General features: G+C 53.8%; 1 protein-coding gene across 2 annotated transcripts in view; it reads left to right on the forward strand.

Annotated features, from left to right (window-relative positions):
• Rab31 (RAB31, member RAS oncogene family) overlaps positions 1 to 25,921 on the forward strand; it is a 91,545-nt gene that overhangs the window by 62,421 nt on the left and 3,203 nt on the right. For both annotated transcript variants that reach the window (XM_076836652.1, XM_076836653.1), the window contains exons 4-6: positions 2,704 to 2,775; positions 4,058 to 4,164; positions 17,976 to 18,085. In XM_076836652.1, coding sequence (XP_076692767.1) covers positions 2,704 to 2,775; positions 4,058 to 4,164; positions 17,976 to 18,085 — 289 coding nt within the window. The remainder of the gene's footprint in view (positions 1 to 2,703; positions 2,776 to 4,057; positions 4,165 to 17,975; positions 18,086 to 25,921) is intronic.

Below are 25,921 nucleotides of genomic sequence, written 5' to 3' on the forward strand. Positions count from 1 at the left end.
CGCCTTGGAAATGTAGTGGTCATCCAGCACCGCACACTCCTGACCACAGGAGCATGCTGCCATGAGATTTCTGATGCCACCAACCTGCACTGAAGGGTTCTTGCCTCAAGTGGACAGGGTGGTCTGAGGGTTAGGGGGTCTACTGAGTCACATGTGCACCATGCAGCTGAGCCCTGTGTGTGTGCGTGTGTGTGTGCGCACATGAAGGCGGGTGTGGGACAGGAAAAAGTGAGTGTGTTGCAAGTGCGGCAGTCAGAAGAGCAAGGCTGGGCAGCTGGCTTCGCCCAGAGCCCCTGGTCCCTGTGCAATGAGCGCTGTCACAGAGCTGGAAGAACCAGGCTGTCATTGCTGACCCCATTTCATTTGACAAGATTTGAAAACCAAGACAGAGCCAGGCCAGACTCAGAGCCCCCTTCCTGTCAGGCCGTGCTCTAAGGTGGCTCTAAGCGCTACAGGTTCCTGGGTGTTGATGTGGACAACCTGAAACAAGGCATAGGAGGTGCTGGGAACTCAGAGTCCAGACCAAGAGGGACAGGTGCCTTCACGGCAAGCTGGGCCGCCCCTTATGTGCCCATGGTTCCCCGTGCACCTCTGGGGCAGCAGCACTATGTCTCGTGTCTCTCAAGCCCATTTTGCCAAGAAACCTTTTCCCCAAAAAGCGCCTGAAGGCCTCGATGCCCATAGGGGACGCTGGGAGTCACTGAATGATGCCATCTCGCCCACGTGCCATCGAGTGTTCTTCTGGAACCTGGGCTTGATGGTTCTCTGGTGTCCCGTGCTGTGGTCCACCAGAACCAAATTCCCACTCCTGGTGGCCAGGCCTTGAGGTTGGCGAGGAGAGTGAGTCATGGTGCCCTTGGAGGGCTCTGTGTCCTCGAGAGGCCCAGCCCTGAGTCAGTGTGTAGACACTTATGAGGCCACGCCCATCCACCCTCTGCCCTGCTGGGGGTGGGTCTGGAGTGCCCCAAAGGCCCTGTGGGAGGCTGGGTCCCCAGGGTGGTGCTCTGGGGAGAAGGTGGGGCTTTGCCGGAGGCCTTTCAGGTTGTTGGGGACGTGCCCTTGGTGGGGAGACAGGCCCTGGTCCCCCACTTTTCCTGTCTGTTGCTGCCTGGCTCACGGTGAGCAGAGCTTCGCCATGATGTGCTGCCCAGAGCCTTGGGGTGACCCCCAACGGACTGATGCTGCCCAGATGCACACTGGAATAAGCCTGTTGTCTTCCTGAGTTGGTCACGGCAGGCATTTCATGACAGTGATGCAGAGCTGACAAATATCCCCTGGTGAGCACTGTCCAGGGAGCTGGAGTGCTTGACCCGCCCTCTTACAGAGGGACACCCCTGGCAGACCCCTTCCTCCGTATGCTGGACAGCTGTGGTTAAGAGCCACTGAGGACGTGGACACCCGCTCTTTTGAAGTATAGCCTTTCACAGTTCCCGGGCTGCTTCTGAACAATTAAATGGGCCACAGAGTGACCTGAGCCCTGGAGTCTGGTCTCACAGGTGTGTCGTTGGTGACTGGGGAAGAAGGGATTTTGAACTGACATCTATTGGGCTGATTCTCCAACATCCTTTCAGTGAGATTTTAAAACAGAGCTTTGTCAGCCTCCTGGGATCCTGACCTTCATTTCTAGCCGAGTCTTTCTGCCAGCGTCCCCTGGGTCCTAGTCCTAACCCTGCAGAAGTCACGTGGCGTCGTGGGGCGTTCGGAGGCTGACGGTGGCGCATCTGCTTTATGTATGTGGAAAGTGTGTGCCAGGAGTGAGTCATCGTTTTGTCCCCCACAAACATTACCCTTGGTCAGTGCATTATTGACTTCTGGAAGTGAGATGGGAACTTCTAACTCATTAAAACCCCCACGTCCCCAGCAATAAAGCCCTCTAAGTGGCTGAGCCAGCAGATTTATTTCAAAGTGATTCCGTTTGGAGGAAGGAAGGAATGAGTAATGCCTCCTTTGCCACTTTCTCTTCAATCATTCATGAGGCCTGCGCCCCGCCCGCTCGAGGAGGCCTGGGTGGAAGGGAGCTCTGTCCACCTCAGGCCACCGCTGCCTGGCTCCACCGGGAGCTTTGAGAACTGAAGTTTGTACGACTCTCTTCCTAAGGTGGAGGCTGTTTCGAAAACCATGGGCATTTTGTTGGGTGTGACACGTGGATCTCAGGCCACTAGGCGTACACTGTGGGAGTCTAGCAATTGCAACAGGCACACTTAGGTGGCATCAGTGGGCTTGGAAAGACCCGTGGCAGACAGTTGCCTCCTCTCGAGAGTTTTGGGGTGGTATCTGTTGGACCGAGGAGCTGGCAGGGCCAGGGCCAGCAAGCAGGGACACTGCTTGAGGCTGCCCCGGCCACCAGCTCTGCAAGGTCCAGCTGTCTCTCCAGCGTGCTCTTTCCCTCCCTTGGGACACGTATTTTCTTGCTGCTATGTAATCTCCTGGGATTGCCCGGGGTGGCCACGTTAGATCAGTGACGGGCAGTGCAGAGAAGACAGTTCCCAGGACGGTGTCATTGGAAGTAAAATTGGGCTTTGGGTTTTGCACTCTTGAGGAGGTTTCATGGTCTGGAAACCGCAAGCCAGTGTCGGGGGGTGAGGGGAGGAAAGTTAACAGGATCCCTGGAAGAACCCCAAGAGGAGTTTGCAGACCCTGCGGGGACAACAGTGGAAGCACACGTTGATGTCGGTGGTCTAACGTCTGTCTGCGTCCTTGCAGTTCCATTCTCTGGCGCCCATGTACTACCGAGGGTCGGCCGCTGCCGTGATCGTGTACGACATCACCAAACAGGTGAGAGCGCCTCCTTTAGGACCAGGGGCCCTTGTGGTGACATCCCTGTCTCGGGGGACCCCAGCAGAGCTGGCACTGTTGAGTCTTGCCAGGAGCCTGGGACGAGGCCTCCTAGTGGGTGGTCAAGGGCAAGGACCCTCCTTGAGTGTATGTCACCCCTACCTGATGAAGCGTATCAGACTCACCTCTAAATCAGACCACAGAGAACCTCCCTTTCTAAACACTGGATCGTCCACTTGCAGATATTGTCCCCAGATCTTGTCTGCTGACATTGCCTCCAGAGTGTCAGCATTTTAAGTAAAAGTCCATCTTTCAGCTCTGTTTCATTAAGTCTGCGTACTTATTTTCTGGTAGTGTTTTGATCGTGCTCCTTTAAATGCCAAGGGCACAGGCGCACGCAGGTGCGTGTGCTGTGTTTGCGTACAGTTGTCACCCTGTCTCCAGTTTCCGTCACCCAAGGTCAACTGCCATCAGAAAATACGAAGTGGAAAATTCCAGAAAGACATTTCCTAAGTTTCAATGACTGCATTGCAGGGCACGGCCATAGTCATCCCATGCTGTTGTTACTTTATAAATCAAACGTCAGCATGCACATGTAGGTGGAGGAAAATCAGGGTGAACACTGGGGCTTGGGACTACATGCTGTCAAGCATCACTGAGGGTCTTGGGGCGCATCCCCCACAGATGAGGGCAGTGTGCACAGAATTCAGGTGCATGTGTCGTCCCTGAGTCGGGGCTGTAGGGTCTCATGGGCAAGTAGATGCAGTAGTTTGGCGGCATTTTCCCCGATTTCCAGCAACTGGATCATGACTTCTTCCCCTGAAGTGCCACTCAGTGTGCATGGCCCTTGCTCTAGTGACACTGTGCTGTCCTGAGTTCTGACCCCTGTCCTGTGACCTGGGGGACGGTGGTGAAGGCCCGTGCAGGCAAGCGGGCTCCTGCACCAGAGTCAAGGCCGCGGCTGTGTTTGTCGGAGCTGGGGCGGAACATGAGGCCTCACATCCAGGCAGGCTGTCCTACGGGAGCCACCTCCCAGCCCTGAGAGCGTTAAATCTATGCTGTTTATAGAAAAACGACTACAGTGATTTTCTGAACCTCACCAGGTGTTAATTTTGGAGAAAGGAAACTGCCATAGACTATGCAGGAATCATGTAGCTAATGTTGACTATGAGAGTTTCTTAAAAATGTTGGTCTCCTCTAAATTATGGGGAGATTGTGTTTGTACTTGGCCAAATGTCACATTGGCGGGTTGGCTCAACAACTGCCTTGTGCTCTGGTCTAGGATTCATTCCACACGCTGAAGAAATGGGTGAAAGAACTGAAGGAACATGGCCCAGAACGCATCGTGGTGGCCATCGCGGGGAACAAGTGTGACCTCTCAGACATCAGGTGAGCCGGCTCGAGCCTGTTCGCAGGGCTCGCCCTTTGCCCTCCTCCCCGCTGGCTGGGGGTTCTGGCCTCCCTGGGTGATGACACAGTTGATAGCTACTCACTTGTGGTGGTCAACGTGGTCAAGGAGAATTGATGCAAATCTGACAGCCAGGAGATGAGGAATGTTAAAATCCAACCCATGTGGAGCACGGTGGCACACGCCTATAATCCTAGTGACTCGGGAGGCTGAGGCAGGAGAATCACAAGTTTGAGGCCAGTCTCTGCAACTTAGTGAGGCCCTAACCAATTCAGTAAGACCCTGTTTTCTAAATAAAACATGAAAAGAACTGGGGGTGTGGCTCAGTGGTTCAGCACCCCTGGGTTTAATCCCTAGTACAAAAAAAAATCAAAACCAACAATCCATATACAGCACAGTCACATGCCTGACCCTAGGTATCTCTGTAGTGTTTTGTTGACTTTTTATTGCTACGATTTCCATTACTATTCTCATTCCCACTAACAATTTTAGCAACATGTTCGTATGGAAAATGACCATTTAAATTCTTAATATTTTCCATAGCATCCGTACCTGTTTTAATTCTGGATTTTAACCTAAGCATATAGTCTGGTCCACAGAACATTGCTGTGGGGTTTGGAGGTCTGACTCTGGTGCATTTCCTCTAGGAGTAAAGCTGCACAATGGCCCCCTGTGACGTGGGTCCTGTAGCTTCCTTTGCCTGGTGCTTGCTGTGTTAGAATACCTGAGGCTGGGCACTATAAAGAAAAGAGGCTTATTGAGCTTTGTCTGGAGGTTCAAGAATGTGACAGTGGTGTCCTGGCAAGTGTCCCATGGCTGTTGCATAACATAAAGGGCCCAGCTGTGTGCAGAAGGGTCACTTGGTGACACAGGAGCCACGCAGAGCTGGGGCCAGTTTCTCTCTTCACAGCCCTAACCCTGCGGGAGCTGGCTGAGGGTCCAGTGGGCACTACATTCACCCCTCCCTGGGGTGGTGCCCACCGTCAGTCAGCCTCGCCTCTGAAGGGTCCCACAGCTCAGCACCCCCCCATAGGGACTGTGCCCCTGGGGCATACGCAGTCACATCCACACCAGAGCACACAGAGAGGGACCCAGTCCACACGGTTGGAGTTTGAAGTGGCTCCCTCTAGCCTAGTGAGCAAGCTGTTTAATTAACTGAATGGGATTAAAAAGGCTGTGCAGTGGTCCCCCTGCTTCCATGGGGACACAGTCCACGGTCTTCAGTGGGTACCTGAAGCTGCAGGTTGTACCCCATTTCTCCTATCTATACATCCTCTGGGAAAGCGTATTAACACAGTACAGCAGAGGACCCCAACCACGGATGGAAATGAAACGCAACAATCTGTAATAAAAGTTATTCAAATGTAAACCATTTTTCCTGGAATTTTCCACGTAATGTTTTTGAACCCACTGAGCGGGGCGGGGGTCTGCTGCATTGGACCGCGTGGTCCCCATTCCTGATCTAATTTCAGGATGTCCAGTCGTCGATTTTCACAAGGACAGTTATGTCAGGCTTCTGGTTTTGCTAATCCAAATTTGACCACACCAGAGTTAAATAAGCAATGAAAATGGATCTTGCAAAGGTCTGTATCACGGCATTTGACAAATTGCTTGGCTGCTTTGGGATTTTAGAAGCCTTATATCACGTTGCATCTTGTTGGTTTATAGTAATAGCCATAAACCCACTTAATTGTCTGTTTTCATGGGGGTTGGACGATCCTCAAGCTCCCTGGACTGAGTTCAGATGTCTGCCGTCTTTGCTGTGATCCGGAAAGGCTGCCCGGCCCCCACCTGCAGGATCACTTTCCGCTCGACCTGGGAGCAGGGCAGGGCAGTGGCCTTGGCTGGAGCAGGGTCCAGTGGAAATAGTTCCCAGAGGAATGGCCTTGGTGAGGGCTCATGGTTATGTAGAGCTGGCATCCAGTTGAAATGGGCATTTGCCGGCCAGCAACATCTGCCTGGGGCAGCAGGGCTGCCTTTACCTCTGGTGACCAGGACGCCCAGCCTTGGTCTCCAGAGATCCTGGCTTGGTATTCTCTGGTTCAAGTTCAAAATATCGAAGCAGTTAAGAGGCCCCTGCGGCTCAGGGAGGGCTCTGTCACAGGGTGGCTCCTCAACCAGGGAGACGGGCCTGCCCTGTCCTGGCCTTGCCACCAGCACTGGGGACACTCACCTCGGCCGAGGCCGCCCTGTGAGCACTGGCCCTGTGCCCTCCTCTGCAGCATTCTGGTGCCCAGTGGGTTCCTGCCTGGGCCGTTGTCAGGATCCCTGGCTGACACGACCCACCGCCTCACTCCCGACTGGAGATGCACTGACAACCCAGGTCCTTTGGGAGAACCCAAGGCCACCCAGTCCTGCCTCCAGGGGCGACGTCAGGGCTGCTGATCCGCAGCCCACAGTCCCAGGTAGTGCCCTTTCTGCCAGTCTCGCAGCTGCGGGTACAGCGCAGAGTACTGACTTCTTGTCAGGCACAAAACCATTTTAGATGGCATTTGTTTTTGGCTCACGCAGCAAGGAAATCACTCTGTGATTCTCCTTCAACCTCTGATTAGGTCAACAACAAAATCTAGTTTGATCCTTGTACCTTTAAACAGTATTACTTACAAACAATAGTTAAATTGAAATAGCTTATGAACCACAAAATCCATAAAATTCTATCTAAGTGTGTGGCTCAGTAAGTTCAGTACTCACAGAGGTGATTCTAGAACCTTCCCATCACCCTACAAAGAGTGTCATGCCTGCTGGTTGAGTCAGGCACCAGGACAGCTGAGCACTGAGAGGACATAGAATGGAGGACCCCGCGTCCCGTAGCCAGGCGCACTGTGGTAGCCAGGAGCAGCCAAGGAGTGTGCGAAGAGGCCCTGGGATAGCACGGAAGTGACCCTGCACAGCTGCACTCAGCTGGCTGACAGAGGAGGGACGGGAGGAAGGCAGGAGAGCCTTTCCCACAGGGAGCTCCGGTGGTCCAACTTCACAGGCAAAATGAAAACAAATGCCAATCTATGGGTCATGGATTTTAATGTAAAACCATAAAACTTTCAGAAAAACTCCCAAGAAAAATTAGGATCTAAGGCTAAAGAGTCTTTTTTTTAATATTTATTTTTTAGTTGTAAATGGACACAATATCTTTATTTTACTTCTTATGTGGTGCTGAGAATTGAACCCAGGGCCTCGCATGTGCTAGGCGAGTGCTCTACTGCTGAGCCACAACCCCAGCCCAGGCTAAAGAGTCCTTAGACTTGGCACCAGCAACATGCCCTTGCCAGGTGATAGGAACTTGACACCCACCAGTGGACACAAGGAAACCTGGGAAGACAGCACGGGACAGGGTCTCAGTGCTGACATCTTTTCTTGATGGTTTTGTGAAATGTGACCCTGTTGGGAAACTGCAAAAGTGCAAGGAATCTCTTGGTATTATTTTTGATAGCTGCCTGTATATTGCCTCACTAAAAATTCGATGAATAAAAAGTTTATTTAGATAAAATGGTGAGTGTTGGAACAGGGGTTTGTGTGGTATGTCTACATATGCACGTTACATACACACCACTTGTACATACAGCAAAACTCAGAGGGGCTATTGCCGGGTTTCTGTTCTCGAGACTAAAAGGCTCAGGGGTCACTCCAGGAAAACTGGGCTAAGTGGGATGCGCAAAATAACCACAAAAGAGACACAAATACCTTTTAATTTGGGTCACTGTGACGGCTCCTCGACCTTAAGGGTCCGCAGGAAGAGCTTGTGCTGACCCCTTTTATTGAGGAGAAGCTGTTCAAATGAGGCAAGGGGTCAGGTTTCAGGGGGCTGAGTCTATCTTCATGATGTCCACTGTCAGCAAGTTGACTGACATCTGGGTAGGCCACGCCCAAGGGTACAGTAAGAGCAGGGGACACACACAAGGCACTTCCACGGAAGATTCTATCCTAAACAGGGCAAGGGGTTATATTACAAAGGAACAGTTGAGCGTAGCTCCACCCATGGGGCTGTAGCAAGACACACCCATGCATGAGACACTGTCCCTTGAACCCAAGAAGGGTAGGGAGAGCTCTGCCACATTTCTGTGACTGAGCGCCTCAGCACCCAGCCGGGGTGTATGACCCAGTCACGTGCAAGGTTGGTCTCCCACAGGCTATGCTCCTTGAAGTTTTGTGAACACATCCAGCCAAGTGATCAACCAAGTCACATACCAGTGTGCAAAGGAAACACAGGAGGAGGCTATGACACTCCCTCCAGAAGTGGGACATGGCTCAGTGGTTCAGTGCTTGCTGGGCTGGCCCTGGGCTTGATCCTCAGCACTGCAAAACAAACAAACAGAAACCCAAGGCAGCAACCAAAGCCTCCCACCCAGGCAACAGGAGGCCCGCCCTACGGTCTCTGCCCCAAACACATGAGACAGGAATATTCCAGGAAAAGGTGGGGCCTATGAGCCAAAGGGCCTCTGTCCGTCGGGTGTCCCATGCAGGACAGGGGCGATGGCCAGCTGGTCTGTCTGCTGCAGACCTCCCCTGGCCTGGGTTTTCTGGGGTGTCAGCCAAGTCTGCAAACCTCCCAGGCTTCATTCAGAGTTTGACCTTCTTTTCCTCTAATCCCCAAATGCTTTGCTCTCCTGTAATTCCCAGAAAACAGTATTTTCATCAGGGTTGCAAGGGACTCTGTGTGTGTGTGTGTGTGTGTGTGTGTGTGTGTGTGTGAGAGAGAGAGAGAGAGAGAGAGAGAGAGATATCTCACCCAGCAGGCTCTAATGGCACAAGTCTGTCAGCTGTGGGAGGAGCTCTGCCGCCGTGTGACAGGTGCTGGGACAGGAGTGGAGCAGCTTCTGAACTGGGCTCCACCATTGGAGGCATCTGAGTGCACAGTGCCGGGCAGAGGAGGAGCCCGCTCAGGGATCAGCGTGCCTCATGTGCTTGCTCCAGAGGACGCAGGTGGAGGGGATGGTGGAGGGGCCTCGATCCCAACTGTTGGGCCAGTGGTGATTAGATCTCAGAATCTGGAGACTTGTGTGGGCATAAAGCCATCAGGGAGCAGGCTGAGGAGCTGGCACTGCTCCCGCCGGCCTGTCTCGCTCCCTGCCCGCAGCTTGGCCGGGGGTCTCAGAAAAAAAGCCTCTCAGAAGGGCTGGGAGCCTTGTCCTGGGCCTGGCAGGAAAGTGGGGCAGTCGAGTGCTGAGAGAGAAGAAACGGGTGACCTTGCCTCTGGGCTTTAGAAGGTTCCTTAACTTCCGAATCCATAGGGCACTTGTTAAAAGTTCCAGGATCCAGCTCCAGAGGCTGTCACTCACAGGAGAGGGAGCAGGGAACTCGGCCATTTTTAGTGATCCTTTGACAAGTGTCCGCAGACTGGACCAGACGCGGAAAGCATTGTCTTAGGTGAGAGGAGTGGGTGGGAGAGAGGAGGCCGTCCCGGATCTAGCCCGGCTCTGCCAGGGGCTCTGACTGCAGGCCCCACCGCCTGTCCTCTCTTGTGCCCTCCAGACCCCAGGAGAACTGCAGCAGGCCAGCACTGTCCATGCCCACAGCAGGAGGAGCAGCCCAGCTGCCCGCCCCTCTTCCTGGGCCTCTCACCTCATGGCCCTCGGGAGAACCAGCCGGGGCTGGTCTGCCTGCCTCTGTCAGGATGAGGCCCCACGGGCTGCAGCCTGACACCCAGCCCCTCCCTGGTTGTCTTTGGGACAGGCAAGGGATTAGGGTCACCTGGCCGTGCAGTGTCCATGAAGGGGCTGCAGGTACTTCAGGAACATCTGCTTGGATTGTCAGAGGGCCAGGACCCTCCAGGGTCGGATCAGAGAGGAACAGGCAGCCTCTCCCTACCCGAGCCTTCAGCAGAATGACCCCTCACCCTTCCTCTGGGGTCAAGGTCCTCTCTGTGAGCAAGGCTCCACTCATAGCTGCCACCACAGTCCATCTCCTGGGGAAACTGCTGCCCAGCCCTCCCAGAGCAGGCTTGTCCCTGTGCCCATGCTTGGCCTCATCTCCTTGGGTCCACACCCTGTGCTGGGCCTTCTGGATTCCCAGGTGTGGGCTCTTCCTTGGGGAACTGGCCTTTGTCCAGTGGATGCTCCTGTGAGCAGCTCCTCACACTCAGGGTCTGTGGGCACTTCCTGGTTCCATAGCGTTGGGCTGTGAGTCAGGAGGGGCAAGGGAGGGTGCAGGAGATGGCCGATGGAGGGCATCAAGCCTCGTTTGTTCTGTCTTCCAGGGGAAGTGGGGAAGGCCTCCCAGCAAGGCTTGTGGGCAGCCCTCTGCCAGGACCCCAGCTCCCAGCGAAGGCAGCCCAGGAGGCCCTGCAGACGCCGGTCTGGCCTCTTCCCTGTCTGAGGAGTAGACTCATGGTCTAGGGTCTTACGTCAGCACTGGGGTGTCTCTAGCTCTAAGGGGGGACCCTTGGGACTGCTGCCCCTGAGTGGAGAATGTCTCTCCTGGACTGGAGGCTGTGGCCAGCCGAAGGCACTGGAGGGGAGAGGGCCAATGGTGTGGTCAGGTAGAAGGGGCTTTGTATCACCAGCCCTCAGTCATTCAGTCAGCAAATCCGTTTCCGTGGCTCGATAACAAGAAAAGAGGAGAAGGATCTTTTTTTTTTTTTTTTTGGTACCAGGGATTGGACTCAGGGGTACTTGACCCCTGAGCCACACCCCCAGCCCTATTTTGTATTTTATTAGGGACAGGGTCTCACTGAGTTGTTTACCACCTCGCTAAATTGCCAAGACTGGCTTTGAACTCATGATCTTCCTGCCTCTGCCTCCCAAGCCCCTGTGCCTGGCTGGAGGGAGGCAGCTTTGGGAGGAGGTGGAGCAGGGGGTGAACGTGGTTCGTGTGATAGGGAGGGTCGGCGCCTTGCTGGCTGAGAGGTTAGGAAGGGCACAGGGAATGGGTCTCCAGTGGCCAGTGTGCTGGACCGGAGGGCTCCTGCCCCTGCTTCCCCTTCACTCAGGCCGGTGGCAGCTGTTGCTGCCTGTCGGGCACCGTCTCCTCCAGAGCCTGTGGTGGCCCTGGGCTCCTGATGCTTCAGGAGACACTGCTAGTTGGAGATAGGATATCCGTTTGCCAGCCTCTTGGCAGGCAGTGAGAGCTCTCTGGATTCCTGGGGGCTGTGCAGCTAACCCCAGGCAGCTCCTCTGTTGCTCCACGTTTGGGAGTAATGCTGACATTTTCAACAGATTAAAAACATATTTGGAAATACACATTTTTTGGCGGAAAATAAGAATTATATTGCTTTCACGTGACTCTAAAATGTATTCCAGTCTTGGGAGTGGGCCAAAATTGGACATAGGAATTTTTTTATTACTAATTACACAAACCAAATAACAGAATTTGAGATGCTGGATAATAAAGATCTGACGTATCCCAAATGTTAGAAGGTACGTGTTGGAGCACATTGTGGCTGACCACTGGTCTGGAGGCCTAGTCACGGCACACGGCGCTTTCTTCTGTGACACTGAGGCACCAGGGTCATGCCCTGGGTGTGTGCCTCATGCCGAGAGTGGCCTGCTCCTGCCTGCCCCGACGCCCTGCCCAAGCTAGGTGCCCCTGTTGCTTTCCAGGTTGGGGAGGGCGCCAAGGCTGCTCCTGTGCCCCGTGTTAGCCACCAGGAAACCAAGCCCAGAGCACCTGGGGGGAGGGGCAGTCATGTGTTCCAGAGCCTGCGATCTTGACCTTCCTGCCAGAAATAAAGTACAAATGGGACCCATGACCAGCAGTAATCCCCAAGCCAGCAAGAGGGGAAACGGAGCCGGTCTGACCCTGCTGGGGGATTTGGAGCTCACTGCTGTGTCCAGCGTTCTCTGGCTTCTTCAGGACCAGCCTAAACTTCTGCCTGGAGAAAGGCTGTTAAGGAGCCAAGGTACAGCCAAGGCCCCCAAGAGAACCCTGTTTTACGCTCATGGAATCCAATGCTGATGTTTTCCATGAGAAACAGGCCACACAGGCCTGAGGCCGGAACCTGACACCAGGGCGGGGCCGTGGTCAGCAGCTCCCACACAGGGTGTTAAGCAGGCAGGACCCGTGGGAACCGACCTTCTTCCGGGCGCCCAGGACAGGTGAAGGGCTCAGATGGTTGAAGTGGGTCATTGTCCAGTCAGACTGTTTCTGTGAAGGTAGTAATTATTCTTTGTTCTTTAAAAGAAAACCATTTCAGTTGTCATTCCACTGGTGGGTAAACCAGTTCGTGTCATAAGCACTAGCATTTTTAGCAGAGGTTTGGTTCTTCTCAGTTGCCTCAACCCTGTGTTAGTTACACAGATGTTTTCTGCATATTTAGGGACAATACAGGCTGGCGGGAGGGTAGTGAGCTCTGACTGCCCACAGGGTGGGTGCTGAGGAGGGAAGGCTGGGCGGCCCTGCGTGTGGTCCCCTAACCTGCCTCTGAACGCTCAACTCTGATGGGATGCTGTGGACGATTCCCAAGGCATCGGGCTGCAGTACCTTAAGCCAGTGGGATGGTTTTGACGGACAAGGGTCCCACTGGGCACTCAGCTGTCTCTGCTCACTGTGACCGTGTTGCATAGGATGGCTTGGTTGGTCTGTTAAACTTGACCTTGAATAGGGCTGTGCCTGGGAGAGAGTGAAAGCACAGGGGAAGTTTTAAAGGAGGCATTCTGTCATGTTCCAGGAGAGGCGGAATGTAAGTGCCTAGCCACTGCCAGGGTGGAACTCTGGAAGTGTGACATACTGCTGGAAGCCACCAGATCTGTCTTGGGAAAGGCTCAAGTGCATTGTCCTTGCATTCTTCTGCCTGCAAAATGGGGCTGAGCAGTGGATGTCTCGCCGTGTCCTTCGCAGAGTTGCCTTGGCACAGAGGTCCAAACTCTCGCTTCACAGGGTCCGGTTACTAGTGGGTAGAGTGCAGACTCCAACACGTTGCAGTCCACCCCCTTAATAGGCAGCGGGTGGGAGCTGCTGGAATGTGGGGCTTGCCCTTGAGACGTCTGATGGGGTAGTTCAGGGGCACAGGATCCTCATGCCTAGCCAGCCCCAGATAACTGCTGGCACAGTGTACTTGCTCTGGGAAACCGGGCCCCAGGCTGTCTAGAAGGCTGAGTCCAGGGGGACTGCAGGGTCCTGGTCTTCCTCTGTCCATCTCCTTGTTCTTAGTATCCAGGTGTTTTGGTTTTTAACTTGGGTGTTTGATTTTCCGGGGAAAACAAGGACTTTTCTGCGTGCTCCAAGGTACCTGGAAGCATCTTGGCAGAAGTGGGCACTGCAGTGAACCCTGTGAGCTCTGGCGTTGCGAGGCCCTGCCACTGCTGGGTGGAGTCCTCTGCATTCTGTGGCTGGTGGCAGTGAACGCTCCCTCTTGGCCAGTCTACGCGTAGTCCTTGTTTTCGTGGGAATTTCCTTAATTGCTAGCCAGATTAGTAAAACCAAGATTATCCTCTGAATACTGTTGGAATAGAGCGTCTGCTCTTTACCTACACACAAACCAACTTGAAAAAACATTAGAAATTAAGCTTTTCATGACATTAGTAATACAAATTTATAATACCCAATGATCAATTATTGACATGTATATAATATAAAATTTTTTGAAGACTTGCAAATCTTAGGAATGAATTTAGCAAGAAATGAGTCAAATCTAAATAGATAAAACTTTCCATTAGGGCATAAAAGAAGACTTCAATGGAAATGGGTACTTCTTCCTTGGATAGGGCACTGGAGTATTGTAAAAATGTCCATCTGCTCTAAATTGATGTGTGAATCTGCTAAGGTATCCATCAGTTAACAAAAATGACTCTTGTAAAAGAGGTTTTGTAGAACGATCCTAAAATTCATGTAGAAAACTAAACATAGTGTTGAGGGGGAACTTATCCCTTCAGATTCAGTAGTAAATTATTGACAGCACTGCCCAGACTGGACCAAAGGATCGGCAAACAGCCCGGAGGACCAAGAAGTAGGGAGAAATAGACAGGGAAATTAGTTTGTGATAAAGATGATACTTAAGTCAGTGTAAAAAAGGAGTAATCAGTGATGGGATGATGAGCTAGTCACAGGCGAAAAATCAGACAAGATAAATTCAAAATGGAACAAAGATTCAGATGTCAAATAACAAAACCATAAAAGTCGGAGAAGACAGGCGAACTGCAGAGTTGAGCTTGGACGAGGGTGACCCTGCACCATGACCTCAGTCAGACCCAGGACCACAGAAGCCACTGAGGAAAGTGGTGACATTGACAAGGTGGAGGCTTCCCTGTGGCAAAAAATACCCAAACAAGGTCCCGAGACAAAGGACAGGCTGGAAGGGTGTGGAAAGGCTGGCTGTGCCAGGGGCACCTTCACAGTCAGGAAAGGGCCCCAGGGCCTTCAGGTAGGGGCTCACTCCAGGGGTCGCTGGGCTCCCCTGCTCCCCAACACCCTGGGGTCGCTCCGAATGGACTTCAGAGTCTTTTAATCAAGAAAAGATTTGAGAACATGAGGCTGCTTCTTCTTGGGGTCCTTCGTGGAAGCCAGCGTGCTTGGCGAGTTGGCTGGCAGTTCCTGCCCCTGTGTGTCAGAGGAGAGGGGACCCAGACGAGCCCTCCTGGGGCATAAGGTGGCAGTGGACTCCGAGGAACCCGATAGCCCCCGTTCTCTGCTACGCATGTCTGCCCAAGTCTTGGCTTCTGTGGGAGGGCGCAGGGGCCAGCGCCTGCTGACTCGGCTCTGCCAAGGTCTACTTGAGAAACACCGACACGGGGCCTCCCCTGTGGCAGGGCCTCTACTGTGGACAGGGTCTCCTGCGGGTGTTCACAGCGCCCACTCTCTTGGCACGAGGCGGTCCTACAGTGGTCACCCACCCACTGGCAGGAGTGGGGGCCTGGGACCTGGGGAAGTGCGTGAGGAGGACGCTCAATGGGGGAGGGGCTTTCCCTGGGCAGCACCTGGGGCCTGAGCCTGGCCACCTCCCCAGTCAGGTTCTTACCTAGGCTGCCTGTGCCCACCCCTGTCCTCACCGCGGCGCTGGACAGCGTCCTGCTGGTGGATGGAGTGAAGGGAGCTTGGTGAGGCTGAAGCAGCCTTATTCCAACCGTAACCCAGCGGGCGGACGCCCCTCCTCGCTCCTCCTGAAGAGGAGCCCTTCCTGGGGCACCAGCTTCCTTCCTGCAGCCATGGTGCAGGAGGAAGGGAACCTGAGCTGGCCTGCTGTTAGAATGTGTCAGCTGGAAGCTGCAGGGGACATCCATGCACAGCCCAAGGACCCTGTGGGCAGCACAGGCCTGTTGAACCTCCTAGAGCCCCTATTCCTCCCAACATGGTGTCCAGTGCCTGCGCCTGACCGAATTCCAGCACCAGCTGCCCAGAGTGGAGCAGACCTCTCAGGTTGAGGGCTCAGTCCCTCAAGGTGGCCCCTATTTCCGACGTTCAGGAACTTTCTGCTCTGCCACAGCGAGGAAGCACTGGCAGACTCCCACATGGTCGCTGCTTGGCTCTCGCTGGCCCTCCTGACTCTCAGTAACCGCCGGCTCCTTAAGTGTTTCCACAGCCAGTACTATGGCCTCGTAGTGTCGCGCAGTGGTAAGGCCCAGGGTCGAAACCCCCATCACAAGAAGCCAACCAACAAAGACCAAAGACACCAAGGATTCGAGTCCCGCAGATCCTTAGTGGCTTTATTTGCAATGCCCGAGTGGGGCAGCCGTTTGGACTGAAGTGGTTTGGAATGCCCGCCCACCTCGGGGCAGTTACACCCTGCCAGGGACAAGGAGGTGAGGCCGGGTCCGCCTCAGTGGCCACAGGGCAGACTCTACAGCCTTCTCTGGCTGAGATCTGGAAAGTTCTCTTCTCGTATGATTGGGGTCCATAAGGAATCTGAGGGCCAATGTAGAATCTTCTCGGTAACTTTGTACACCAGTCGAGACCATGTGTGCGGTGTTTGAAGGCAGGGAGAGGAGGGTCGGGGTGCCGTCCCTGATTCCCTGCCCGGTCTGGCCTGGTGTCTGCCCTGTCTCCTTCCCACAGCCGTCCTTCTGGTCAGTGGGTTGTCTCCTCCAGCCTCAGGAGAGCTCCAGGTTCTCCTTCCCCCTCCCCCATCCACTTAGTGCAGCTGCATTCCTGGAGCCACCCTGTCACCTCCTGTTCTTCAGAGGCCACCGGGTATGAGACCAGGCTTGAGGGGCCTTCCTGGCCACCTGCCATGATTCCCGTGGACCTCTCCTAACAGACACCCTGAACTCGGTCCACTCGGACCCCAGAGTGTTCCCTTGTGAAGCCACCATGGCACCCAGCAGAGTGGGGTGCAGAACCCACCTTTGATGGTACCTGGGGCTGAGTGCCTCCTTCCCCCACCCCCACCTTGCCCAGCTGTCAGGGTCACCCGTGAGGTGACTCCTCCAGGGCTTCTTCCCAAGTCAAAAGACACCACTTTCTATCCTCTGATTTTTTTAAAAATAGTATTTTAGCTGTCGATGGACTTTTACTTATTTGTTTTTATGCCTCACACATGCGAAGCGAGTGCTCTGCCTCTGACCACAGCCCAGCCCCAGCCCACAGGTGCATTTTGTGTGTCTTTGCTCTAAGGTGCAGGCTGCAGAAGGCAGGGTCCCACCTTGTCCCCCCCACGTGCAAGAGGGACGGCATACAACGGCAGCCGGAGGAATATTCACTGAACAAATAAATGAACTTCCATAGCATCTGTCCTTCTTTTGGGAGGTCCACCACAGCATCTTCACACTGAAAACCGAGCTGTCCATCTCTTTGAGGCTGTTCATGTAGGTTGAGCGCGTATCCTGAAGCCTTCGGGGAACTGCCTGTGAGAAGTAAAGGCCTCTAAGTGCCAACCACGTGGTCACACAGCCACTGTCACTTCCAGATCCTCAAATCATGTCACATGTTTCCTCTGGTTTGTGAAAGATGATACACTTGTCCCTTGTTATCCTGTGGGCATGGGTTCTAGGACCCCCTAAGGTCACCCAAGTCTGGGTGCTCAGGTCCCTGTGTGGAATGAATGGCCTGTGTCTGCAGAGAACCTGCCCATGTCCCCTGTGACTGAGTGGCCTCTGAATCGTGACCTCGCAGTGTGGATGCTGAGGGCACTTGTCACACCGCGCCATTGGGGAGTTGAGGGGAAACCTCTGCACGTGCTCAGTACAGGCACCATTTTATTTTGAATATTTGGCATCTGCAGCTGGTCAAATTTGTGGACTCAGAACCTGTGGACAGGGAGGGACGGCTGTGTGGAGTGAGTGCATGGGCACCAGTGGTGATGTTCTGATGTCAAGTCACGGAACAGTCTGCCTTGGCCAGTGTGGTGCTGGTGTGACAGCATGCCCCAGACCCATCCATCGAACAGGGACCCAGCGGCTCTCAACTCAGGAGCCCAGGAAGTTCCACATCAGGGCACCAGCAGGTCTGGGAATTCTGGCTTCAAAATGCACCCTGAATGCTTTGTCCCCTTAAGGAAATCCTTCCTTTTCACAGATGGAAGGTCCAAGAGGCAAAGGGGACCCAAACTCACCCTCTTACAGAGGCATTAATCCCAGCAGTCAGGGTGGGGCCCCAGGGCCTAATCTCCTCATGAAGTTGCCACCTCATAATGCTGTTATAATGGCTAAATTTCAGCGTGAGTTTTGCAGGGGACAGACATTTAAACCACAGCACAGCCCTGGCTCTGAAGGCTGAAATGTACACCGCCACCCTCTCAGCCATTTCCCCCTGCCCACAACTTGTTCTGCTGGGGACAAGGAGCACTGGTCCAACATGCCTCCCCCATCCCAGAGACCAGGCTTGCAACACCTGCTAGGTGATTGTCATTCTGTAGGAAAACCAAGCTGTTCCCTTGAGGAGTACCTGGGGTCACCTGCATTAATGATGATCTGGGTTTGCCCTCTTCCAGGGAGGTCCCCCTGAAGGATGCGAAGGAGTACGCCGAATCCATAGGTGCTATTGTGGTCGAGACCAGTGCAAAGAATGCCATTAACATCGAGGAGCTCTTTCAAGGAATCAGTAAGTACCTGAAACCGTGTTTTCAGCCGTTCGGTGCTGGAGGAGCCAGGATGCCGTGTAGAGCTAGCTCCCAGGCAGCCCCTCGCTCTGTTGAGCAGATCTGATGCTGTGCAGATTAAGCCCACAGCTGGGCACCTGTCAGAACCCACATCTGCTGTGCCCCTCAGTTTTGTTTCCATAATTCTGTGTTTTGGCCTGTTCATCTACATTTTGTGAATTCAAAGGAAGTAGCCCTGTTTCCAAAGTCAAATGCATATTAATTTAAAGGTATGCATTGATTGCATTTTATGTTGGCACCTTTAGGAAACGAAACGTGAAACAGAACCATGAGGTCTAAAAGTTCCGGTCACCGGCTAAACCCACTAATTCCAGGTGAACAAAATGAGGGAACCTTCTCATCATTTCTTTTGCCTGTTCATTGTCCACAAAAAATAACATCTGCCTCCCACATGACCTGAACCTGGGCGTGAGCAGAGTCACTCTGTAAAGATCTTCCTCAGCGGATGTGCTGATTCCTGGGAGGGGACGGCCCACCTGGTCACCTGCGCTTTTCTTTCTTGTGATGGTTTCCCATGTTAACCTCTCCAAGAGCTGCTCCCCAGCTGATCTTCCCACTCACCTGTCTGCAGTGGCAGGTCCACCTTCCTCAACTCTGTTCCTGACGTTCTGTTCTGGCTCCTGCCACAGAAGTACCTGCTGACAGAGGGGTGGGGACGCTGAGCTCTGGGTGCTGCCCTGGCCCAGGGGCAGTCAGCAATGTGGGCAGGGAGGCTAGGCAAGGCCACACTTGGGAAAGGCTGGCACCTCGGTCCCGGTACCCTCCTTAGGAAAAGCGGTGCCCTGAACAGTTGGCAGCTGACCTCAAACATCTTGGCACCAGGAGTTCCAGAAGGGCAGCCCAGTGTCTGCCTCTCCTCTGAGGCCTTCTGCCTAAGGCACAGAGGGCCCTCGCCCCTGGACAGATGCCATTCCCACTTACTGGTTTGGAACCATGACTTTGGCCTCTGAGAGCTCACAGCAGGGAAGCTCCTGTTTGTTTACCTCAGCTGGACAGAGAACTCACGGAGATGGGCTCTGAGCCCTGTCCCTTCCACTGTGAGAAGAGTGCCACCAAGCTACCCCTGCAGCCACCGCCTCCCCTCCCGACTTGAGAAGGGTTCGGTCCTGTTGTTATTCCACACTCAGCAGAGCAGGGTTGAGCTCTGGTTTGCAGAGGCTGCGGCGGGGACCCCGGTTCTCACACTCTGACTCCTGACGGGCAGTGGTGGTGCTCTGCACATGTGTCCCTCAGGGGGACATCTCAGAGTGTCCCCAAGAGCGAGCTGCTTCCTTCCTGGTGGCCTTAGGCTTTTCTGGCATATTCAGCTGTTGGCATTTTGCTTTCTGGGTGGTTCTACTGAATGACCTGCCGCTGGGACATTACACCTGTCATTTGCACAGTTATTATCTTTCCCCCAGCATGAGCCCTGCTCAGAGGGCAGACAGCAGTGCCCAGCCACAAAAGCCCAGGGCTTTGTGCACCTTGAATTCACCTTGAGATTTCTGCAGGAGCTTGGAGACTTTCTGAGATTTGTGAAAGTCATTACTAAAGTAAAAGTTAAACAAGGACCTCAAAGAGAAGGAGCCTAAGTGGCAAGTGTTAATCTACTAACTTGCAAGAGTTTTTTGGTGTGGTTCAGCCATTATGCATCCCTTTCCATGTTTTGCTGAAGGCACTGGGTAATTATGGCTTCAAAGTAACTGATTCCTTTGTAAGCCATTGAATGAATACCTGTACCCTCGTCCTCTGTGTCAGATCAACACTTGCTTGTTTCTGTGTTATTAAGACTTTAGTTATAGTGGCCTTGACAGTGAGCTCAGAGATGCGTAGTCCATGGCAGAACCTGTCTGCCCAGGTGTTTCCCTACCATCCCACCTAGGTACTCATCCATCTACCACCTCTATCTGTCCCTCTCTTCATCTTTCTCTCTCCGTTTCTAAGTCTCAATTCATCTATGTATCTGTTTCTGCCTGTCTCTACCTCTTCATTATCTCTATCATCTCTCTCCATCCATCTCTGTCTACCCATCCATCCCTGTTCACCTATTTCTGCTGCCCATCCATCTGTGCATCTGTCCTTATCCATGCTTCCCTCCCTCCCCCACCCCCTCCCCTCCCCCCACCCCTGCAGCGGGTGCAGTGCCCAGAGTGTTGTCTATTTTAAATCCACGAGAGGTTTGAAACCCCCTAGGGCATCTCTGTGGTTTAGAGCATGAGAATTTGTGTTGGGGGGAGCAATGCAGAGATTGAACCCAGGGACACTTTCCCACTCAGCCCGCCCACCCCCCCCCAGCTTCCCCTTTTCTCTAAATTTTAAGTCAGGGCAGCTCTGGAGGCTGAGGCAGGAGGATCCGAGACCCTGCCTCTAAATAAAATATTAAAAAGGGCCGGGATGTGGCTCAGTGGTTAAGTACCCTGGGGTTCAATCCTTGGTACCAAAAAAAAAAAAAAACAACAACAACAAAAAAAACCCTTTTATATTAGAGCAGGCAGCTGTTGATGAAGGCGTGCTTAGTAGGTAAGGGGCAAGGCAAGGACGAGGACCGCCCATCTTTGCTGCCAAAAAAAACTAATTTAGCAGCTGCAGCCACAGGAGATCTGTGTGAAATAAGGCCATTTGGGCTGTGAGCAAATGGATACAAAAACCCTAAGCAGCCTTCCTTTAATCAGCAGTTCTAAAGAGGATGTCGGTCAGGTGAGCAAAACAGTGCAGTCAGTTGTCCCTTATTAGTCCCTTATTATCGGAGGGAGTTGGCTCCAGGACCCCAGGATACCGAGATCTGCAGGTACTCATGTCCCTTATTCAGATGGCATCGTATTTGCATATGGCACATGCACAGTTAAAAGCACCTTCCTGTGTCCTTTAAATCATCTCTGGATGACTTGAGACACCTAACAGGGTCAAGGCAGTGTTCATGGTGGTTGACTGTGTTGCCTGGGGAACACCTGGGAACACTGACGAGCCAAGGACACGGTACCCGAGAGTGAGGGTGTCCCATCCATGGTCTGTCTTCAACGGCTCATAATTGTCCTGGACAGCCTGGTGGCACTGGAGTCTGTTTGAGTCAGGAAGGTGGTACTGGAGTCTGTTTGAGTCCCATACACGGGGGTGAGTTTTGTCCTCTGGGCCATCAGACTGGTGTCGTGCAGAGCGGATGCCATGTGGTCTTGCTGAGCTCCTCCTTTCCTTTCTTGGCCACATACCAGTTCACAGTCTAGGTAAGCCACAGTGGTTCACCTGTTTGCCTGCTTCGTGCCCCAGTTGCTCTCTGGCTGCTATGAGCACCTGTGCCAGGCTCACGGGGCTGAACACCTGGGAGGGAACGGCCCGGGTGGCCTACCTTGTGCAGTTGCCTTTCCAGGAGGCTGCCACACTGTCTCCAGGGCTGTCTCCATCTTCTGTCACCATCTCCAGTCACTCCACACCCTAGCCTCACTGGGTACCCAAGATGTCAGCTGTTGTAAAGAGAGTAGGGTGGCACAGCAGCTTGGGAGCTGAGGCAGGAGGATCTCCAGCTCAAAGCCAGCCTCCATAACTTAGGAAGGCCCTAAGCACCTCATAGAGACCCTGTCTCCAAATAAAATATAAACAAGGGGTGGGGATGTGACTCCGTGGTTAGGTGTCCCTTGGTTCAATCCCCTGTACAGAGAGAGAGAGAGAGAGAGAGAGAGAGAGAGGAAGTAAGGGTGGTGTCTCAGTGTAGTCTTAGTTTGTTTTCCTAAAGACTAGTGACATTGAGTGTCTTTTCATGGTCTTACTTGTCATCTGGATGATTTGGTGACACATCCTTCAAATCTTGCCACTTGGAGCCCGAGGTGGTGCCCCCATGCCTGCAGTCCTGGCTGTTTGGAAGCCCGGGCAGGAGGACCCCTTGAGTTCAGGGTTCCAGATGAGCCTGAGCAATGGGGTGAGACCCCAAACCAGAAAGTGGCAGACCTGCATGGGCCCTCTGCCATCTGCTTGTCGAGTCTCGGGGTCATCTACAGATTGGGGTAGACCTTATTTGTCAGGTGTCTGGTTTCCGGATACTTCCTCCCAGGCTTGTCCTCTTGTTTCAGGAGGGTCCTTTGAAGAGCAGGAGTTTTATTTTATTTTTTCTGAGATGGGGTCCTGCTGCGTTCACAGGCGGCTCTCAGACTTCTGGGCCCGAGGTGTCCTCCTGCCTCAGCCTCCCCGTTCTGACCCTGTGCCATCCTGCCCAGCACAGCTTTTAATTTTTCTCAACACTTTCTTCTTTCACTTATGTTTTTTTGTTTCTTTTGATTTTTAATTGTTAGAAAATTGAAATAATATATCCAGACAGTGGAATATTACTCGTGGATAAAAAGAACTGAGCGATCACGCAATGCAGGAAACCTTAAATGGGTTTTGCTCACTCAGAGAAGCCAATCTGACAAGTTCCCAGTGCGTGACGTTCTGGAGAAGGCAGTGGGGACAGTGGGAAGATCAATGGCTGCCAAAGCTCTGTGGGGGGACGGAGGGGAGGGCCAGGCCACGGCCTTTCTCTAGGATATTACGAGGTGGACACACACAGAGAGAGCCCGTGCAGGCTGGGCTTTAGTACCAGCACCGTGTTAATATTGGCTCAACTAATGAACGCCCCACCCCAGTGCATGGTGCAGACACTGCCTGAGGGCACAGGGATGCGGGACTCTGGTTTTCAGGTTTTTTTTTTTTTTTCTGTAAACCCAAAGTTGCCTTAAAAAAAGTATATCAATTAAGAAGGAAGGAAGGAAGAAAGGAGAGGGAAAGACATTGTGAGGTCACGGGAGACCTGGGGTTTTAAGGCAGCTAGTCCCTCCAGCAGGCACTTTGGACAGAGACCGTGTCCCTTGCTCCTTCCAGAGGCACGGCCATTCCTTAGCAGCTTCAGTGTTTGGGACCTTCCCTTTCCGGACATCCCCCTGTGGTTTCCCGCTGCCCCTCTCTTCTCCTGCACTGCACTCTTCCCACAGCTCTCGCGATCCTGGCCTGGACTGTCTCCAGGGCTCTGGACCAACACGCTCCCTGTCTCCCCACCCACCCAGGCCCTATATGGGGCATTGAGGCTCTTCACCCTGATGTGCAGGGGTAACCTTGTGTTCTGTGTGTCCCCTTCTGCATTTGTAGGGTGGTAACCCATGACCATAAGCCCCTGCAGCATGCGAAAGCCCCTCCCAAACTGGAGAGGTGTGAGGGTCCTTACAAGATAAGGAGGGCAAGTCCTAGGAAACCAGACTCGGTGACTCATCTGGGTGACTCAGAAAATCAGGGTCAAGAATGGGAGCTGGACCCAAGTGGCCGCCCGGCTAACCAAACAAGGGGGCCCAGCCAGCTGATGCTGGGGTGTGAGGAAGGAGAGGACCAGATCTGCAGGCCCTGGGGAGGACTTGGGCCTGGGCCCAGAACGCTGGGCCTCCCGTGGGGCTGAAGCCTCTGCCGCTGGGCGCAGGCTTCGTTTCCTGCAGCGTGTAAGTGCCTATGCTGTGGTGAGAGCCACGAGGCGATCTGTAGGTGTGGGTTTGTCCTTCCTGAGCACGCTTTTGTCTAGACTGTTAACTGTTGGGAAAACTGGACTTCAAAAACGCGTCCTCAGCCTCTCCCAGAGACTCCCCCACAGCACAAACCACTTTAAGAGAAAACTCTGGCCTGGGATTTATGTTCAAACAGCTTGTTTCAGAGGTCGCCCAGGCGGAGGACGTTGTCCAAGTCAGAGACATCCCAATGGAGCTCAGAGCCTTTTCAGCTGCTGGTGTGTCCCGGTGCCGCCGTGTGCCCACGTTAGCAGCCTTCCCAGGGCTTGCCTCTTCTGTGGGTCACCCAGGGGCCGCTCATATGCATCCTCCTCTGAGTGCTGGCCTCCCTGCGGCCACTAGCTCTCTGTCCTCTCTGTCTTCTCCGCTAGCTCCATTAGAGGTGGGAGTGTGGCCCCCACCCTGGGCCATGCTCTGCAGGAGAGCAGGGTGGGTCCCATTCTACTCGCTGATCCCTAGAAGGACCCTGGGCCTGGCCAGGAGGCATGAGGCGTTTCCCCAGGCAGAGACCAGGAGTGGGCCAGGGCCTGGCGGTCACCTCCTCCCTACCATGTGTGTGCAGCCTCATGGGGCTGGCACTCTGCCATGCTCTCAGTCACCCACATCATCTGCCATCTGAAAATATGAAGTGGAAAATCCTAAAGAAATTCCCAAGTCTTGATGCCCTTTAGTGCAGCCTGTGGTTGGAATTGTCCTAATTACCATTCCCATTGTCACCTTGTCTCACTGGGCCTGGTCCGCAGTCAGACCTTGTCACTGGTACAAAGAGATGGCCATGAAAACCCCACTCTGTCTTCCCCATGGGGCTGGGGATGGGAGCCAGGCCTCGGGGCTCCTGCAGAGCGGTGTGAGGAGGGTACCTGCACCCCCAGTTCTAGGTAGCCCTAGGGGTCTTCGACTCATCCTGAGAGAATGGGGACAATGGGGCTTATTTCTCCCGAGTGAGGGGTTGGCTGTCCTGAAAATGTGAGAACCTGGCGCCCCAGGAAGCCAGCCTGGCCTCTGGTTGGACCATGCCCCCCCACCAGCTCAGCACACCCTGAGGGAGAGGGGCCAGTGGAGGCTGCGCCCACGCAGGGCTGCTCACCGTCTCCTTGGGAAGGACATGCCAGGCAGGAAGCGGAGGTGGCTGGCCTCCGGGTGTCCTGCCCTCTGCGCCCTGTTCCTAGATTCCCACCAACACTTTGTCACTTTAATGAATCTCACACACATAGGCTTTTTGTATATTTCGGGTACTTTTCACAGAAAAAAAAAAAAACCAGACTATGAAAACCTAAGGTGGGAGGCTGTGGGGCGGGTGAGGTGAGGAGGCCAGGAGGCTCCTGCCGTCCGAGCATGACGAGCAGCGTGAACTCTGTCTTCCCGGGTGTTGATTCTGATTTGTCACAGACATTAAGATTAAAGTCCTTGCACTAATCAGGCAGATGAAGGTCTCTGCTGTTAACCTTGAAATGCCGACAACCTTGACTGCAGGGCCTGGGTGGCTGTCCACACGGCCCAGTCTCCTATTTGTTGGTGCCTCCGGAGTCAGTTCCCCCTGCCTGGCCCTCTGCCGGGCCCTGGCCACTGCAAGGCCCCAGGAGTGTCTGCTGTGTCAAGACTCTCTGGAGCTCTGTCCTTCCCACTGCCCACGTGGCTGGACGGGCTGTTTCAGAGCCCTGCCTTCAGGCTGGTGACTTGAGAAACAGAGGAGACTCTGTGGGGAGAACCAGGAATGGGCCTGGTGTCTGGGGGACAGTCAGGGTGGAGGCCGAGTCAAGTCCACCTGTGTCACTTCTCCCTGGTGACTTCGCCCATGACCAGGCTCTCCAGGTGCAGCAGAGTGGTGGTGACTGTGGCGCCCGTGCCACCCCCGCCCCCGTGTCAGGCTCAGACATCATCTGCGAAACCGCCAACAGTGCTGCCATTGTCCCAAGGGTGGACTTCCAGGTTTCGTGGCCTTTAAAAATGTTTTTTGAGATGAATTCCCATACCAGACATCCCGCCCACCTGGGCAGAATGGACAGTTTTAACACTCAGGTGCATGCAACCACTGGCCTGTCCCCCTCAAAACCAGCATTGAATCCAAAGGAAGCCAGGCCCTCAGCTCCCACCCCTGCCCCTCCCCTCCCTTCTCACTTTTATTCTGCGTTTATTTCTAAGTTAAATTAAGGTCTCTCGTACTGACTTTGAAGCCCGTTTCCTGAGATGGGGCCTGGGGCAGGCCTGGGTGCTGGGCAGGAGAGTGGCAGGCCGCGTGTTGGTGGAGGGTTTGGCTCCTGGTTGCCATTCCCAGACCACTTC

This window comes from Callospermophilus lateralis, chromosome 17 (genome assembly GCF_048772815.1).
Source record: "Callospermophilus lateralis isolate mCalLat2 chromosome 17, mCalLat2.hap1, whole genome shotgun sequence".
NCBI lineage: Eukaryota > Metazoa > Chordata > Mammalia > Rodentia > Sciuridae > Callospermophilus > Callospermophilus lateralis.